General features: G+C 44.1%; 1 protein-coding gene across 1 annotated transcript in view; it reads right to left on the bottom strand.

Annotated features, from left to right (window-relative positions):
* The window catches only part of THSD4 (thrombospondin type 1 domain containing 4), a 447,625-nt gene that overhangs the window by 371,614 nt on the left and 58,232 nt on the right, over positions 1-17,779 (bottom strand). Inside the window, exon 3 of the mRNA XM_070378485.1 lies at positions 8,085-8,119. Within this exon, the coding sequence (XP_070234586.1) occupies positions 8,085-8,119 (35 nt within the window). The remainder of the gene's footprint in view (positions 1-8,084; positions 8,120-17,779) is intronic.

The raw sequence follows: 17,779 nt of genomic DNA, 5'->3' as shown, positions 1-17,779 counted from the left end.
CTGTTTTCGACCCATAATACCACCTATTTTCCAAGGCAATCTTTTTTGGCCTAGACAATGACTCAGTGGAGGACTTACTCTTGCTAAAGCCAGCATTCACCCAGGAAAATGTGAATACTTTGGAGGAAAGAAGGATAGCACCATCCGCAGGGGACCAGATTCACCCAAGGGCAGGGAGCAGAAGAAAATACAAAATAATCATCTTGGTATCTATGAGTTCCTGAGCACCGTGAGTGTCCTGGGTCCTGGCTGGAGGCCTGACACACATTTCCGCCAATCCCTGGACATGTATGGCTGGTAGTACTGCCTGCATTTGTAATACAGAACCCTGCTTGCCTTGGAGACCTTCCCCTGACACCCATCTAATGTATGCCTCTCACCACTGTTCACTATTTCAGTTTCCCTATCAGCTTCAAAGTGCTCATCAAAATTTGTCATCAAAATTTGTTTGTTAGTGAAAGTCACTTAGTCGTGTCCAACTCTTTGCGACCCCATGGACTGTAGCCTGTCAGGCTCCTCTGTCCATGGAATTCTCCAGGCCAGAATGCTGGAGTGGGTAACCATTCCTTTCTCCAGAGGATCTTCCTGACCCAAGGATCAAACCCAGGTCTCCTGCATTGCAGGCCGATTTTTAACAGTCTGAGCCACCAGGGAAGCTTTTTGTTTGTTAACTGACTTTTTATCACTTTCTCCATTAAATTTTAAGCTCAGGGTAGGGAGGAACTATTTTCATCTTTCCCATTTTTTTTCTTATCTCCAGTGCCTAGCCCAGTGTTTGGCTGGGAGCAGGCTATACAAAAAATATAAAATTATTTGTTGAAGGTTCAGAGAGGAGGGGATATATGTATACATACAGCTGCTTCACTTTGTTATACAGCAGATCTAACACAACATTGTAAAACAATTATACTCCAATTAAAAAAAAGATGAATTAATTATGTGTATTGCTTGGGTTGTTGATTAATGCTTCGTTAATCCTATGCTTGATCATTTTTAGGAAAAGAGGTTTGGAAAGTCATTTTCTAACTTGCTCTTTGGTTCATTCATTGACATACTTTTTTTTTTTTTCCAACTACAATTTTATTTTATTTTTAAACTTTACAAAATTGTATTAGTTTTGCCAAATATCAAAATGAATCCGCCACAGGTATACATGTGTTCCCCATCCTGAACCCTTCTCCCTCCTCCCTCCCCATACCATCCCTCTGGGTCGTCCCAGTGCACTAGCCCCAAGCATCCAGTATTGTGCATTGAACCTGGACTGGCAACTTATTCAATTTATTAAAAAATCTTAATACCTTAAGTGTCAGGGGAAATACTGACTAAAACCGCCTGCCCTGGCCAGGGCAGATAGTAGCTACTTGTATGAGTTAACTTAGAATAGTAAGTCCTGGTAAGGAACTCAGAACAAGCCACCACCAACCGGAAAAATTTGGGAAAGGTCAGAATAAGACAGGAGATGCCAGTCCATATGTCCTACCAACTTTCCAGAATCTTTCTTGCTGGAATCCATCCCGCTGAGGGATGCAAGCGTCACTGGGAAGGGCCCCGAGTCAGAATGACTGGCCAGAGGCAACCCAGAAACTAATCTCATCACCATAAAACCCGAAACTGCGAGCCACAGAGCAGAGCAGTTCTCCTGGGTTCCTTCATCCCACCGCTCTCTGCCTGGGCGCCCCTTCCCAAAAAAGTCTCTTGCTTTGTCAGCACGTGTGTCTCCTCGGACAATTCATTTCTGCGTGTTAGATAAGAGCCCACTCTTGGCCTTGGAAGGGATCCCCCCTCCTGCAACAAAAGCACTGAGGATGCAAATATGTATAATACTCCCTCAGCTTTCGGAGTTCAGACACATGTCAAAATAACTGTAACATAATATGATAAGCATTTGAATACTCACAAGCAGAAAGTACTCTTAGAACACGGTTTGCTTGGGGTGGAAATACAACAGGGAATCCACCAAGTCACATAAGCTCAGAACTAGAGCAAAGTAAAAGCCCTCTGCCCTCTTTCAAGGCTCGATTCATGCACATGTCTGGCACAGGCCACAACACTTTACTCAACGCAACTGACTCTCTAGGTTTCATTCAAGAAACAAAAGAACTCTGAGCAAAGCCCACAAAATACAGCCGCTGACCAAAAGGGAAAAAAAAGAAGCAACTTGGGGCAAATAGGCAGAGAAAGGAGCAGGGCTGTGTGGTTCAGGAGAGTGCCACGGCAGTCCATAGCAGAGGGCGGAAGACAATTGGCGCCTGAATACAGGGGTGCACACAGATGCCCACGCCCATTGTGTCATCCTTTTCGGTCACGGTGACACTCTGGTCCAGAGCTTATCTCTGAAAGAGTTACCTTGCCGTAATTTATTGAATAAATATGAAACTGTCCACTGATGCGTCCTCCTGGAGCCATTGGAAGCTGAGCAGTGCCCCAGCTGGGAGAGGAGGTGTGAAGGCTCACCCGCCCTCGCCCCTGAGGACGGGTGGATGGTGCAGGCAAAGGCTGACCAGGCTATGGGGAGGGGCAGTGTGTGGCAGAAAGGGGTCTTCCCCCCACAGCAGAAAGCACCGTGGGAGACTGCACTCTCACACTTGCTTAGCTTCTTCCTGTCATTAGCTCTGTCTGGACTCAAGAAATTCAGTGTGAGCAAAATTAAAAACAAGACGAGGGAGACAGGAGCCTGGGGAGGTGCCAAGAATTCTGCCTGACATTCAAAGCCTTGGGTTCTGGGGATTTGGCCAAGGGGGCTCCGCGTCCTTGTGCGAGCAGCCTTCCACTGCCCATCAAGCCAAAAGGAAAAGCTCTGTGCTGGATTAAAGATGAATTTCACTTGCTAAAACCCAACAGACTGAGTCACCAAGTACCTCAATTCATTTACACATTTATTTTAAGCACCTATTGAAAAGCAAAGTGCCTGGAAGTGCTCCCGGGCCTGGATGGGGGGTAGGCTGGGGAAATGGGAACAAATAAGTACAAGAAGTGGGAACAGAAGAACAGAAACAGTGTTCAAGGGGGTCAGCCAGTGGCTTTTGAGCAGAGTCCACTGGGTGGTCCAAGAGTGGACAAGGAATGGCTCTCCAGGCTGGCAGAGCGTCCATGCTTGTGAAGGCACAACCTGAACGCCGGCCGGGTCAGGGAGCAGCCAGTCGCAGCTCGGCCAGCATCTAGGCCCTGGACTTTATTCCGCAGGAAATGGGGACTCACAGATGGAATTTAAGCGAGACGCACATCCTAATGTGTATTTTAGAAAGACAGTTTGCTTTGGAAAGAGGTGGTGAGGAAAAAAAACTCTGAAGAGGGGAGACACTTGAAGCACATGAGTTTCACCCTATCACATTTAAATTACTTTCTGTTCTGATTAACAATTCACTGAAAAAGCTAATAGCCAGCTCTCCATGTAGCACTGATGGTGTCCAACTCATTTTATCTTCATAACAGTTCTCTGTAAAATGGGGACTAATAATTCCTATTGACTGAGTTATTGTGAAGACGCATGGCTTAAGGAAAGCCTTCTGTATGAACAGCACACAGCACAGTGTCTGGCACAAGGCAAGCTCTCAGAGGGGCTCCTTGCTGTCTGCATCAGCTCCAACACATTCCTGCATGAAGGTTTTGCATCAGCCTATTATTTCAAGGCACCTACTCAAGGACTGTTTCTTTAGCACCAGGGATTTTTTTTCTGGGGGGAAGGAGGATAGGTCTTGGGGGTGATTCTGATTCTTTCAGGATCATTTAAATGTGAAAGCCTGAGGTTTCTGAAAGGCTGGTCTCCAGGGAGCTAAGGTGGTTTTTTTTGTGTGGGGTTTTTTTTTCTTTTTAGTTTTTATCCAAGGGACCCTGTTCTTTCAAATGCCTGCCATACTTTTGTAAGCAAAGTTTCATCTATTTTTATTAAGTTGTCAGCAAAAATAGCATGCACATGATCAAACCATGAAAATGTAGAATTTTTTAGTCAGAGTTTGAAACTGAGATCAAGTAAAAAAAAAATTCATAGCAAGTTAACGTGATGCTTAACAATAGAAACAATTACTGCACTGTTCTCTATTAATTAGACATATATGCTGTCCCATTCCCATCAATGCCAATCATGAGTGGGTGGAGCAGATACTTCTCTGAAGACTGGCCAGAGGTTCCTATTCGATGTCTAGAAGGATGAGGTTAAGGTGAAGAAGAAATCTCTGTGGGTTTCAGATACACTTTCTTGCTTTAGGAAGTCACAGCTAGAACTCTCCCTTCAAAGCCTAGCTATCAAAGTGCAGTCTTTAGCCTGAAGCTAACATTTGGGATCCTTCACTCCCTGTCAAGAAAGGAAGTGTCACACACTTCTGAGGGACTGGAGAGGAATCCCCATGTTCTCCAACCCTGAGCCCAAGGACTTTTGCATTCTTACAAGCCTGGCTTCTCTTGCAACTCTTGGATCAGAAACATCAGTGGAGCTCCAGCAACAGGGTAAACACAGGCTGGCCAGGGAGTGCTCCATGGGCACTGGAAGAGCATTCCAGCTTGCTCTGGGTGGGCCTGGGGCCTTTCTGTGGCTTGGTGTTGGGAGCACGCCCTTCTCCCCCAGCTACTCTTGTGTGGGTTTAGCTCACATTCTCATTTAGTGCTTGTCACTTCTCATTAACTTTTGTTGCAGGCCGGGGGTTTGCCTTCACCTCTCTGTGGCTGGCAGAGGCTCTGTGGAGCTATTTCAGATGCAGAGACTCCTGCTGGAGAGTGATATCAGAGAGGCAGAGATAGCAATTTGAATTCTGGGCTTCCAATCAAATATTCAAAAAGGGCACTCTACCCTTTGAAAGTTACAGAGTAAACAGAACTTAGCTTGGGAAGCAAATGTACTTCTGATTATTTAAACTGAAGTTCTAGTGAGGACACGACGGTCAGTTGTTTCAACAACGTCTATGAGCAAATTTTGGGTAAATACACAGAGAACAAATACGAAGTAATATCAAAGTTGTCCTTATAACATCAAATTCCTATTCATCTACTCACATCCTGGGGAATATCTGTCTCAGTCTTCTTGCAATTATCAACTTCAAACTGTGTTGTCCGACACCATTAGTTTTCATCAATTTGTAAGAATTCATACCCATATGTCCTTATTAGTATTTGTTTTTCCTTCGTATCATCAGCTTAGAGGTACTTAAGCCAATACTAAGAAAACAAGCTTCCCCAGTGGAAACAGACCACATTTCCTCTTCCTTGCAACTCATCTCACCACTCTATATTTACATTTCTGGCTCTTTGTGAACTGTGCTTTAATCAAAGGGTCCTTTAAAACTTTGCTACTCAAAATATGACCCATGGACCAGCAGCATCAGCACCACATGGGAACGTGTTATAAAAATAGACTATTCAGGACTTTCCCCAGACCTACCAACATAGGATCTAACATCTCCTGGAGAGTCACAGTGCAGCTCAGGGACACCGCCTCGAAGGGTAATGTGAGCACATGCACCCCAGTGTTCACTGCAGCACCACATTCAATAGCCAGAACATGAAAGCAACCTAGACGTCTATCAACAGGTGAATAGATAAGCTGGGGTACGTGTATACAATGGAATATTACTCAGCCATAAAAAGGAACAAATGTGAATCAGTTGACCTGGAGTGGCTGAACCTAGAGCCTGTTATGCAGAGTGAAATAAATCAGAAAGAGAAAAACAAATATATATTAATGCATATATACACACGGAATCTAGAAAAATGGTACCGATTAACCTATTTGCAGGGCAGGAATAGAGCCACAGACATATAGAATGGACTTGTGCACACAACTGGAGGGGAGGGTGGAACGAACTGGGAAAGCAGCCCTGACACATACGCTGCCATGCGTAAAACAGATAGCTAGTGGGATACTGCTCTATAATACAGGGCATCCAGCCTGGTGCTATGTGATGACCTAGAGGAGTGGGACGGGAGGTGGGGTGGGAGAGGCTCAACAGGGGGGATGTATGTATACATATGGCTGAGTCACGCTGTTGTACTAACACAACACTTTAAAGCAGTCATCCTCCAATTTAAAACAATAAATTTAAAAATGGAAAAAAAATTTTAAATTGCAGCCAAAATATATAAGGAAAAATTATTATAAAGATGTATCTGTCAATTAAAGTATTTTAATTTTTCTGCAAAACAGCATAATGTGAATCTCACAAATCTATAATCTGCTAAAAAATTCAAATACTTCTGCATAAAAAGTTCAAATATGACAGGTCATATGTGGGCATAAGTGAACATAATATTAGGAAAAGCCAGCCTGCTTTATTAAGTGCCAGACCTCATATGAGGACCATATGTGTATTAGCTCATGACTCTTCACTACAACGCAGGAGGTAGGCACCGTCCTCCTCGTGTTGTAGGTGATGTAGGGGCACAGAGAGCTCATGGAACTTGTGCAAGGTTACACAGTCAATGATAAAAGAAGTAGGATTTGAATCCAAGCAGTCTGACTTCAGAGGGCATGTTTTTAACCACTGCACTATAACACCTCCCAGCAGTGTGCACTTGTATTCAGGAAATTAAACAGTTGATTCGGGATCCGAAAGAAAAGCTAGGTTGCTATAAAGTGCATCATTTCAGGCTCAGTTAACATTTAGAAGCAGGGATTAGTTGAGTCGGAAATCATAAACTCTAATGGGGCTTCCTTCAGCGTTATCTGAAGACAGTAAGGATAGAGGGGATGCATGAAACCCAGTGGTTTTTCCCAAAGGAGTCGAAATTGGGGCCAGATGGGTCTCAGCCTCCAGTGTGCTCCCCACCATATTCCTTGCTTCTTTTGAACCCCATCTCAAAGCTTTGTGGGTTTCTTGTCTGTCCAAAGGCAACTTCATGCATTGAATATCAAACGACAGCTTTTTCCTTTCTTTATTCACAGTCTCAGACTATCCATGTTGTTGCTGTTTAGTTGCTGAGTCCTTTCTGACTCTCTGTGACCCCATGGACCATAGCCCACCAGGCTCCTCTGTGCATGGGATTTCCCAGGCAAGAATACTGGAGTAGGTTGCCATTTCCTTCTCTCAGGGATTTTCCCAACCTAAGTATCGAACCTGCGTCTCCTGCATTGCAGGCAAATTCTTTACCACTGAGCCACCTGAGAAGCCCCAGAATATTCATATTGCTTTGATAAATTATTTTGTATTCTATTTAAAATCTCATTAAGAAAAAGGCTGGAGGGGGAAGGAGGTGATTATAAATCATACTTGAGTAGCTCTAATACTAAACAGTGCAGCAATTTACATGGAAAGTACAACAGGAACTTTTAGATGTGATAGCCAAAGAGCTCTTCCTTTGATGAAACTCAGTCCTGCCTGCAATTGAGTGTTAAGACAGAATCTTAGCCTGGGCTCCAAAAAGTCATTTACTTGCTAGAGTCAGACCACCTCTTACATTTATAGATGAAAGGAGAGTGGACATCCAGGCCCCAATGAATATACTGTGGAACTGGTACTATCTCTCTGGGGCACCTGTTTTTAAGCAAATGGTGCTTTCTGTCAAAGGGTAGCATCCCACAAGGATTCTCTCCAGCCCAGAATGTTTTCAGAATGCAGGGCGGGGAGTTCTTGGAACAGACTTCAGAAGTCCAAGGAGGCTGAAAACTTCCTGTTGAAAGTACAACTTCGGCTATAAAGGCACTAGACCGCTTTCATTTGGAAGCCTGCCCCAGTTGGTGGGAGGCAAGATAAAATATGCCATGCCCTTAAAATGCCACCCTGATGATGCCAACCGCCTCTTGACTGATCCAGCAGTGCCCTTTTCATAACCTCGTCTTCAGAGGTAAGGAAGAAGCTCCAGATCCAACAAGGAAAGATCACTGAGATTCTTACAACGCACATGATGTAAATGTAAATCACTTAATAACTGAAATGCCAGAGTGAGACTTGGCAACTCCCAAAGATCGAAAACTCAGAGCAGAACAAACCGCCCCATTTAATCCACTTCTCCCAGAGCTCACGGTTCAGAGTTGGGGGGTGGGTTGGACCACAGTTGATGGGGAGGAAGCATGTCACAGCTTGGCAAACAATGCAGTTGGCAGGCACAGATCAAACACCCCGAGACCCACTCCAGACACCCCAGTCCGGGGCACTTACCTTGCACTGCCCGACACGCAGATGGCCGTACCATTCTGGTCACAGGGGGTACCATCAATGACCTTCTCAGCTTGCCGAACATAGAAGCGGTAGCCCATTGCCTGGCAGTTCAGCTCACACTTCCGATTGCCCTTGACTACCAAAAACAGCAACAAAAACCAATCGGCATCTTTTATCTTTCTGTATTTTTTTTATTAAGATAAAATTCACATAACATAAAATTAACCATTTTAACCAAAGCATGTATCTCAATGGCTTTTAGTATACTCACAATGTTTACAACCATTTCCACAAACTAACCTCAGAACATTTCCATCACCCCAGAAAGGAAACGCTGGACCTATCAGCTGTCACCCCGACCTCTCTCCTCCTCCCAAGACCTTGGCAGCCACCAAATCAATGTTCTTTCTCTGTGGATGTACCTATTCTTGGTATCTCACAGTCACACACATTTAAGATGCATTAAAGCTATTAGATCTCTCCGTATTTGATGGGAGAGAGAAGAGGTTGCACCTTGATCTGCACACATGGTAGAGATTCGATGCTGAGTGAATACCATAAAGGGATTCTTAAAGAATCTCACAATACAAATAGGACTTCCCTTTTAGGCATCCTCCCATCTTTAACAGTCTCAATTATATCGTATAAATCAGTAATCACGGTGAGCACACAATGTTTGCGTTCTGCTTTTTATTACTTAAAATCTATGCAGTTATACCATTTTATGTTCTTTTAAATGGCCCAAGTTTCCTGTAATAATTCCTCCATTATGAGACATTTAAGTGGTTTGCCTGTCACCTTAGATTGAAGTCTAAAGTCCTCTCAAGAGCTGAACCTCACCTACCTTTATAGTCTCATTTCCTACTGTTCTATTTCCAACGAAGCATTTCCTCTGGGCAGCCGTTGATCACTGCTCTTCTGGCTTTGCCTATTTGACTAGCACCTGCTTCTACTTTGCTTTAGATCCCAGGTCACCCTCTCCGGGAAGCCCTCCATGGATCCTGATCTGCCCTCAAAGTCCATCTAGCACAGGCTGATCTGGTCTCCTCTACTATACGGTTCAACAAACATCATTTAAGGCATGGCTTTGAGGGACCGCAGAGATGTGTCTGTCTTTTTTAGTTGATTTATTGTTGGCTGCACAGTGTCTCTGTTGCTGTGTGAGGGCTTTCTCTAGCTGCAGTAAGCAGGGGTTACTCTTCCTTACGGTGCATGGGCTTCTCATTGCGGTGGCTTCTCTTGTTGCAAAGCATGGGATGTAGGGTGTGCGAGCTTCAGTAGTTATAGCACATGGGCTCAGTAGTTGTGGCTCTTAGGCTCTAGAGGGCAGGCCCAGTACTTGTGGTGCATGGGCTTAGCTGCTGCATCTGGGATCTTCCCAGAGCAGGGATCGAACCCATGTCCTCTGTATTGGCAGGTGAATTCTTAACCATTGGGCCACCAGGGAAGTCTGAGATGTGTCTGTCTTACTCACTTTTGTATCTCCAGCACTCAGAAGAGAGCTCGGGCATAGGACAAATGCTCAACAAATAACTGAAGAATAAAGGGAAGGGTGTGTGCTCAGTTGTTCAGTCGTGTCCAACTCTTTCGACCCCATGGACTGCAGCTCGCCAGACTCCTCTGTACATAGGATTTTCCAGGAAAGAATACTGGAGTGGGTTGCCATTGCCTTCTCCAGGGGATCTTCCCAGCCGAGGGTTCGAACCTGGGTCTCCTGAATTGCAGGCAGTCTCCTGCATTGTAGGTGGATTTTTTTACTGACTGAGCCACCAAGGAAGCCCCAAAGAGAGGGACAGAGAAAATAAATATTGGCCTTTGGAGGTGTTTTAATTTTCGTTTTTCTCTCCTCTCTCCCTACTAGATAGACCCCCCTACCTCAGAGTCTTTCTTTGTATTTCTCTTACCTCACACAGAGCCTGCTGCTCAATAAATACTAAATCAATTACTGCTATGACTAATATTTTCAGAGCAATCTAGTTGCCTCCAAAATAAGAATGAGAAAAATGTTCAGGCGAGATATATTTCCATATCCAAGGGAGAAAGACACGCCAAGTACACACTGATTTTGCTTCACTGTTTTTGGAGACGAGACTAATGCTATGCTCAGCCATAGACAGCATGTTCCAGGGTCATGTCTTTGTCTGAAAATCTGATTACTGCACTGGATAATACTGACTTTTTCCTACACAACACAATACATCATATTTTCCCCACTGTGGCTGCCTGACTGTCATAGCAATGAACTTCCTTCTACTCCAAAGCCATTGAAAACCGCTAACAGGAAATCGCAGGCAACCTGTGGGACCACATGGATTAGGGAAGATTGAATCTTCTGTGTGCTCTGAGCTCTATCGGAGAAGTCAAGAGACTTGATTTCCTACCCTAGCTGCCCAAAAGCTATGAAGTGATATTGGCAAAGTCAAAGATTACCAAAGACGGAAGCACTATGGGGATTATCTGAAACCAAACTGTCATTTTGTAGATGAAACACACACACACACACCAGGTCCAGGAAAGGAAGTGACAAGCTGGAGGGAAAACCATTCTCCTACAACCTGCATTCTTGTGTCATCTATCTATCCAGACCCCATTTCCTCTCTCCCAGCTCCTTACGTACTGAAGCTATAGCAGGAACTATCCAAGTGCATTGCATTTTGATGTAATAAAAGTGTTTATAAAGCAGCCTCACAGAGGGCAAGGATTTTGAGTTCTGATTTCTCTGGGCTTCCTCTCAATTACTTCTATCCTTAGGAATAGTATCAGCAGCAGCCACAAGTTTATTCCTCAATATTGCAGCCATACTACAGAAGAACTTTCTAAGAACAACAGCAACAAAATGATGATTAATCAGGAGACAATGACAGCAAGTGGGCTACATGGAAATAACCCAGAGGAATGACTGGGTTTCTTCTACCTGTGGCCCAAACCAGCTGGGTCTACCCCTCTGCTTATGTGGCTTAGGCAATGTCCCTGCCTCTCAGACTTGCAACAAGGAAAAAGGAGATCCTAGGAGACAATTGAAACCTGGAGACAAGTGACTACTTAAAAACTGCCCAGAATCCTGCTGCCTTAGCAATATTCCATGTAGAGCTTCTCATAAAATTACATAAGCCCTGGACTTCCCTGGTCCAGTGGTTAAAAATCCACCTGTCAGTGCAGGGGACATGGGTTCAGTCCCTGGTCCAGAAAGATCTCACATGTCACGAGGCAACTAAGCCCTTGCACCACAACTACGGAGCCCGCACTCTGGGGCCCACAGGCCACAGCTATGGGAGCCCACGCGTCCTAGAGCCTGTGTTCCAAACTGGAAAGTAGCCCCCACGCACTGTAACTAGAGAAAGCCCGCACACAGCAGTGAAGACCCTGCACAGCCAAAAGTCAACAAATATGTTTTTTAATTACATAACCACTGACTTCTCCAGACCCTGCCCATACTCCCCAACCACTTTAAAATGCCACATAAAAATACATTTGCAGGACTTCAGTTTGCATATCTATGTGCAAAAAAATGAAGCTGGATCCCTATCATACATCATGTATAAAAATTAACTCAAAATGGACCATCAACCTTAATGTAGAAGCTAAAACTATAAAAAAAATCTTAGAAGGAAACATAGGCATAAATCTTCATGATCTTGGATTATAAAGATCTTCCACTTATTAAAAATCTAAGCACACGAAACGATGTTCAATATCATTAGCCATTAGGGAAATACAGAGTGAAACCACAATGAGATACCACTTCACACATAGGAGGATGGTTGAAAAAAGAATAAGACGATAAGAAACACTGGCAAGGATGTAGAGAAATCAGGACCCTCTTACAATGCTGACAGGACTATAAAATGCAACAGTTTTCTTGGAATACCTTTGGCAGTTCATCAGAATGTTGATTTACCATATGACCCAGCAATTTCACTTCTAAGTGTCTAACAATGAGAAATGAAATCACACATCTTCACGAAAACTTGTACATGAAAATTCACAGAAGTATTCTTCATAATAGCTAAAAGGTGGAAACAGTCCAAATGTCCTTCCAGTGGTAAATGGATAAAGAAAATGTGGTGTATCCGTACAGAAAATATTTGACAACAGATGGGAATGAAGTAGCACACATGGACATGCTACAACATGTAAACAATGAAAACATTACACTCAGTGGAAACAGTCAATCACAAAAAGCATATACTGCACAATTCCATTTATATCTAATATTCAGAATAGGCAAAGGTACAGAGGTAGGAAGTAGATTAGTGGGTTCCAGGGACTGGAGGGAGGACAGAATGTGGAGCAACTATTAATGGATATGGACTTTCTTCTTGGGCAATGAAAATGTCCTGAAATTATATTGAGGTGATGATAGCATGACTCCAAACATACTAAACACCAGTAACTTGTACTATTTAAATTGGTGACTTATAAGGTATGTGAGTTTTATCTCAATAGAGCTGTTTTTTTTTTTTTAAGAGAAGTGGCAGCAGTTAGCTTCCTAGATCCCCAAGTGAAAGTCACTCAGTCGTGTCCAACTCTTTGTGACCTCATGGTCTATACAGTCCATGGAATTCTCCGGGCCAGAATATTGGAGTGGGTAGCCTTTCCCTTCTCCAGGAGCTCTTCCCAACCCAGGGATTGAACCCAGGTCTCCCATATTGCAGACGGATTCTTTACCAACTCCCCAAGAAATCATCAAATAAATATCCAGAAAATTTCTTGATTGAAGGAGTCCACCAAGTACCCGGACAAGGGTGCAAGGTGTGCCCAGATTATCTACTGCTACCACCCCAATCCAAGTGAGGGTTCCCCCGGCAGATGGGAGTGCTGCCAGCTGGTAACTCACAGGGGTGCCCAGATTATCTACTGCTACCACCCCAATCCAAGTGAGGGTTCCCCCAGCAGATGGGAGTGCTGCCAGCTGGTAGCTCACAGCTGTGTTTTTCTGAAACTCACCCCTAGCCTAAGGAAGCCGCCTCACCAACCTTCTTCCCCGGGATAGCCCCTGTCCAATGATCCGTCTGTGTGGTTGGACAATGGCCCATTCCATCTCAATGTGGGGTAACTCTATAGGGCTAACCCAGCTCAGAGTTGTTCAACCTGCATCCTGTACCCCTCACAAGAGTTGTTCCTGAATCACTCCCTAAAAACCACTGGGCACAAATCTCTACCTGGAGATCGACAGTCAGGAGCGCTGACCTATTACACTATGTGGCTCAGCTGTGAAGAGCATGCACACAGTTATACTGGAAGCACTGGTTATTAGTCTAACAGAATTACCACCTAATTCCATCAAGAGTATGTGGGATGGGAAGTGTGTATACGTGGTGAGGTGGAGGGTGAGGACAATAAAAGAGGGCTACAATCCTCACCTTCAACAGAAAATCCTGAAACTGAAAAATCCAGAAGTAACAATGTAAACATTATTCAGAGATAAGAAAGTAAATATCAAAAGAACAATTAAAATTGTTGAGGAGGAAAGAATAGTAGGGGATGGGCCAAGTGTGTAGAATTATTTGACTCTCTAAGATACATGCATGCAGATTAACTCAGATTAAACAATAAAATTAATTTTATAAAGAATGTGAAAATGAATTCCAACAATTTGGGTTGTGAGAAGTGGAACTCTGTGCAGTTTTATCAGTGGTAAGTCTCTTTCATCTCTATTCAAAATTAGCACAAAACTGTAAAACTCCTTGCTGTCTTTTCAGGAACTCAGCATAAGTGGGAGAGCAAAATGTTGCTTTCTAAGAAAGCAACATGCTGTGGAAGGTTCTAGATTTCATCCAGCTTTGCTACTACCAAGGTTAGCCTTAGCTTGGAGGGAGTAAGTAAGAGGGAGACTCCTCAAAGTGGCAGGAAATGAGGTTCAAACTTTGCAGACAAATGCACATTCCCTGGCCATCCCTTAAAGTAGAGAGAAAATTTCAGGTAAAAAGAGGAGAGATATTCTGTGAATAAATACATGAGGCTATTCCTGGAGAATGGATAACATCTGTGCTTAGTTTTGGATCCATTCAAACTTTACCAGTTCACTCCAAGTTTAACACCGAAGCCCTCATTTCCCAGGCTCAAGTTCCCTTTTTCTGGGTAGAATATACGATATCCCTGTTCAAGAAAAGCAGCCTCGTAAACGCAGCTCGTAAAACTCAGACGTGGCAGGGTGCTTACCCAACACATGCTGATGAGTGAAGTGTAAACGAATTAGAAACATGTGGATGCAATGTCTTAACTGTATATGCGAGGTTTAAATAAAATAAAAAGGGGTTTGCCCAAAGCCCTAGCAGTGGGCACAGAGTTTGTAGCATTTGGTTGGGGTGGAATAATCCAGGGACAGACAGAGCCAGAGTCAAAGCCACACAGCCACGCCAGGTTTGACCTCTGTCGACTACATTATCTATGTGCTATTCCTCCTGTTTATGACACTGGATCTTCTAATTCTGCACTAGACACAGATGATTACTATTTAAACTGCTTTCCCCCAGACTATATTTTCCAGGACAAAGTTATGGAAAATAAGATGAGGAGAATGCTTCTAAGAGCCCAGACTCTTCTCTGGAACTAGAAAACTGTTCTGAAAAAGAAGAGAAGAGGGGCGAGACTGTCGAATTCTTAGCTTTTTGCTCTTCTGAAAAGGAAATTGTTTGGGGTGCATTCCAGTATAAAAACTTAAATGCGAAAGCATATGGCTCATCAATTATGTAATATCCCTAACCTTCTATCCCACACTGTGACTATGTGAACTAAAACTTAGAAATTCACAAGCAGTACCCTGGTGAATCTTATTCAATTGTTAGTCTCTACAGGCTTGGAGATCTGGATTAGAAACAGTACACAAAATGTGTTTCTTAAGTCCTGAAAATTCATTGGCTTGATGTTCCAGAGATGTTAAATTCCTCTTTAGCACTGCTCAGACTTACATGTATTTCTAGTAGGTAACACTTTAAATGAGGTGGTTCTCAAACTTAACTATATTCAGAATCACCTTGAAGTCATGTTAAACACAGATTGGTGGATGCCACCCCTAGAGTTTCTGATTCATTAGGTCTAAAGTGGAGCCCCAGAATCTTTCTTTCTTTCTTTTTAAAAATTAATTAATTTATTTTTGGCTCTGCTGGGTTTATGTTGCTGCATGTAGGCTTTCTCTCGTTGTAGTGATGGGGGGCTACTCTGTAGTTGTGATGTGTGGGTTTCTTATTGTCGTGGCTTCTCTTATCGCAGAGCGTGGGCTCTAGAGCTCCCAGGCTTTAATAGCTGCATCGAGTGTCTTCAGTAGTTGAGGCTCGCACGCTCCGACCACAGGCTCAGTAGTTGTGGTACACCAGCTTAGCCGCCCCATGGCATGTGGAATTTGCCCTAGGAATCGAACTAGGAATCAAACCTGTGTCCCCTACATTGGTAGGTGTATTCTTAACCACTGGACCACTGGGGAAGTCTGAGAGTCTGCATTTCTAAGAGGCTCCCAGGTGATGCCAATGCTGCTAGTCCAGGAACCACACTTTGAGAACCATGGCATCCCGCTCCAGCACTCTTGCCTGGAAAATCCCATGGGTGGAGGAGCCTGGTGGGCTGCAGTCCATGGGGTCTCGAAGAGTCGGACACGACTGAGTGACTTCACTTTCACTTTTCACTTTCATGCATTGGAGAAGGAAATGGCAACCCACTCCAGTGTTCTTGCCTGGAGAATCCCAGGGATGGGGGAGCCTGGTGGGCTGCCGTCTATGGGGTCGCACAGAGTTGGACACAACTGAAGCGACTTACCAGTTCTAACTGGTGCTACTGAACCCAGAGAGGGAAAGGAGAGCTACTCAGAAACCAGACCACTAGTTATCACCCTGGGAATGCATTGCCAAAGTGGACACACAAAATGATGCTCAAAATCAAAGGTTTTATACATGTGAGCCAGCCAGTTGAGACTGCAATTAAGACATGCAAGGATGACATTCCCTTCTGAGCTGGCAGGTACAGTCCACACTGTGCAGGAAACAAAGAGGGAAAAGGAAGTTCTCTTTTTTAGCACCTGCATTGCCATCTGGCTGCCTAACCTCTTCCTGCCTTCCACAATTTTTACTCGACATTTTTTGTTGTTTTTAAGTCACTAAGTGGTGTCTGTCTTTTGCGACCCATGGACGGCAGCACGCCAGGCTTTCCTGTCCTTCACTACCTCCCTGAGTTTGCTCAAAACCATGTCCACTGAGTCAGTGATGCATCCAACCATTGCATCCTCTGTCTCCCCTTTCTCCTCCCGCCCTCAGTCTTTCCCAGCATCAGGGTCTTTTCCAATGAGTTGGCTCTTCTCATCAGGGGGCGAAAGTATTGGAGCTTCAGCTTCAGTCTCAGTTCTTCCAATGGATATTCAGGGTTGATTTCCTCTAGGATCTCCTTGCTGTCCAAGGGACTCTCTAGAGTCTTCTCCAGCTCCACAGTATCTATTATTTACTGAGTACCTACTATGTGCCAGACCCTTCATATACATCAACTCGGCTAATCCTCACCTCTGGAGGATGAGGACACTGAGGCTCAGGCAAGCTGAGTGACTTGCATATCACTCACTTGAACCACACAGGGCCCATTCAAAGGGTGAAGAGACATCCTCCATGGTGGAGGTAGAGAACGAAGGGGGATGAGCTGAGAGGAGGCTGCAGAAGACGGCTGGCAGCCCACGGTGTACAAGATCATCATTGCTGTAGAAACAATGAACACACTTGTCTCAAGTTCCACGAAGCAGCAGGGCTGGCACTTCTTGTGCTTTACTGGATAGCAGAACACGGCACAGCAGAAGCTTCCCATTTGGAGAAAGTTCCCAGACACATCATTTCACGGGAATTGGTTAAGCCAACTTTGTCCAAGTTACCCAACCTTTTTCTGAAATGTGTTCTCTTTTAGTCTCATGTAGATCCAAAGCCAGAAAAAGTGACTGAAAACAAATACTGTGACGGAAAAAACACCATGCTGCTCAAAACTCTTCAAGCAGTGTGACATGTAGTGTTACATCTTAGAATGTTACATTTAATAATAAAAAAAAAATGTGAAAGGGGTTCTGTCCATAGAAAGCCAGTTTGGCCAACTGTCAGGAAAGCAGCTTGACAGCATCAATAGAAGTGGGAGGTCATAACCAGTTTCTTAGGGGAAAATATAGATCTAATTTGATGGATGTGGATATTATTAATAAGATACAGTATATATTCATATCCTCCAGAAAAACGATGTGGCTGGAGTTCTTCTTGTTAAGGACTGAGGCTGTCAAGAGTTCTGAAAAAGAAGCTGGAGAAGGGAACTTTGGTACAAACTGTCATGCATGTAAAAGCCTCAGAGGCTCAAGAAACTCAGAGAGAGAGGAAATGGTACCACCTGTGCAGGCCTCACCCAGAGGAGGGCAGCTTGACCTCCTACCACCTGCCATTATCATAGTAAAAATTAGATATATGTATATATGTGTGTGTGTATATGTGTGTGTTTGCATGTGTGTAGTATGTATATATGTTGTATGTGTCTGGGTGTATGAATGCATGTATGCATATATTCAGGCTCCCTGGGTGGCTCTGTAGTAAAGAATTCACCTGCCAATGCAGGAGATGTGGGTTCAATCCCTGGGTCAGGAAGATCCCCTAGAGGAGGAAATGGCTACCCAATCAGGACACTTGCCTGGGAAATCCCCACAGAGAAATCTGGCTGCTATAGTCCATGGACTCGCAAAGAGTCAG

This window comes from Bos mutus, chromosome 10 (genome assembly GCF_027580195.1).
Source record: "Bos mutus isolate GX-2022 chromosome 10, NWIPB_WYAK_1.1, whole genome shotgun sequence".
NCBI classification, from domain to species: domain Eukaryota; kingdom Metazoa; phylum Chordata; class Mammalia; order Artiodactyla; family Bovidae; genus Bos; species Bos mutus.
The sequence above is the reverse complement of the archived record's forward strand: the minus strand, read 5'-3'. Positions and strand labels throughout refer to the sequence as shown.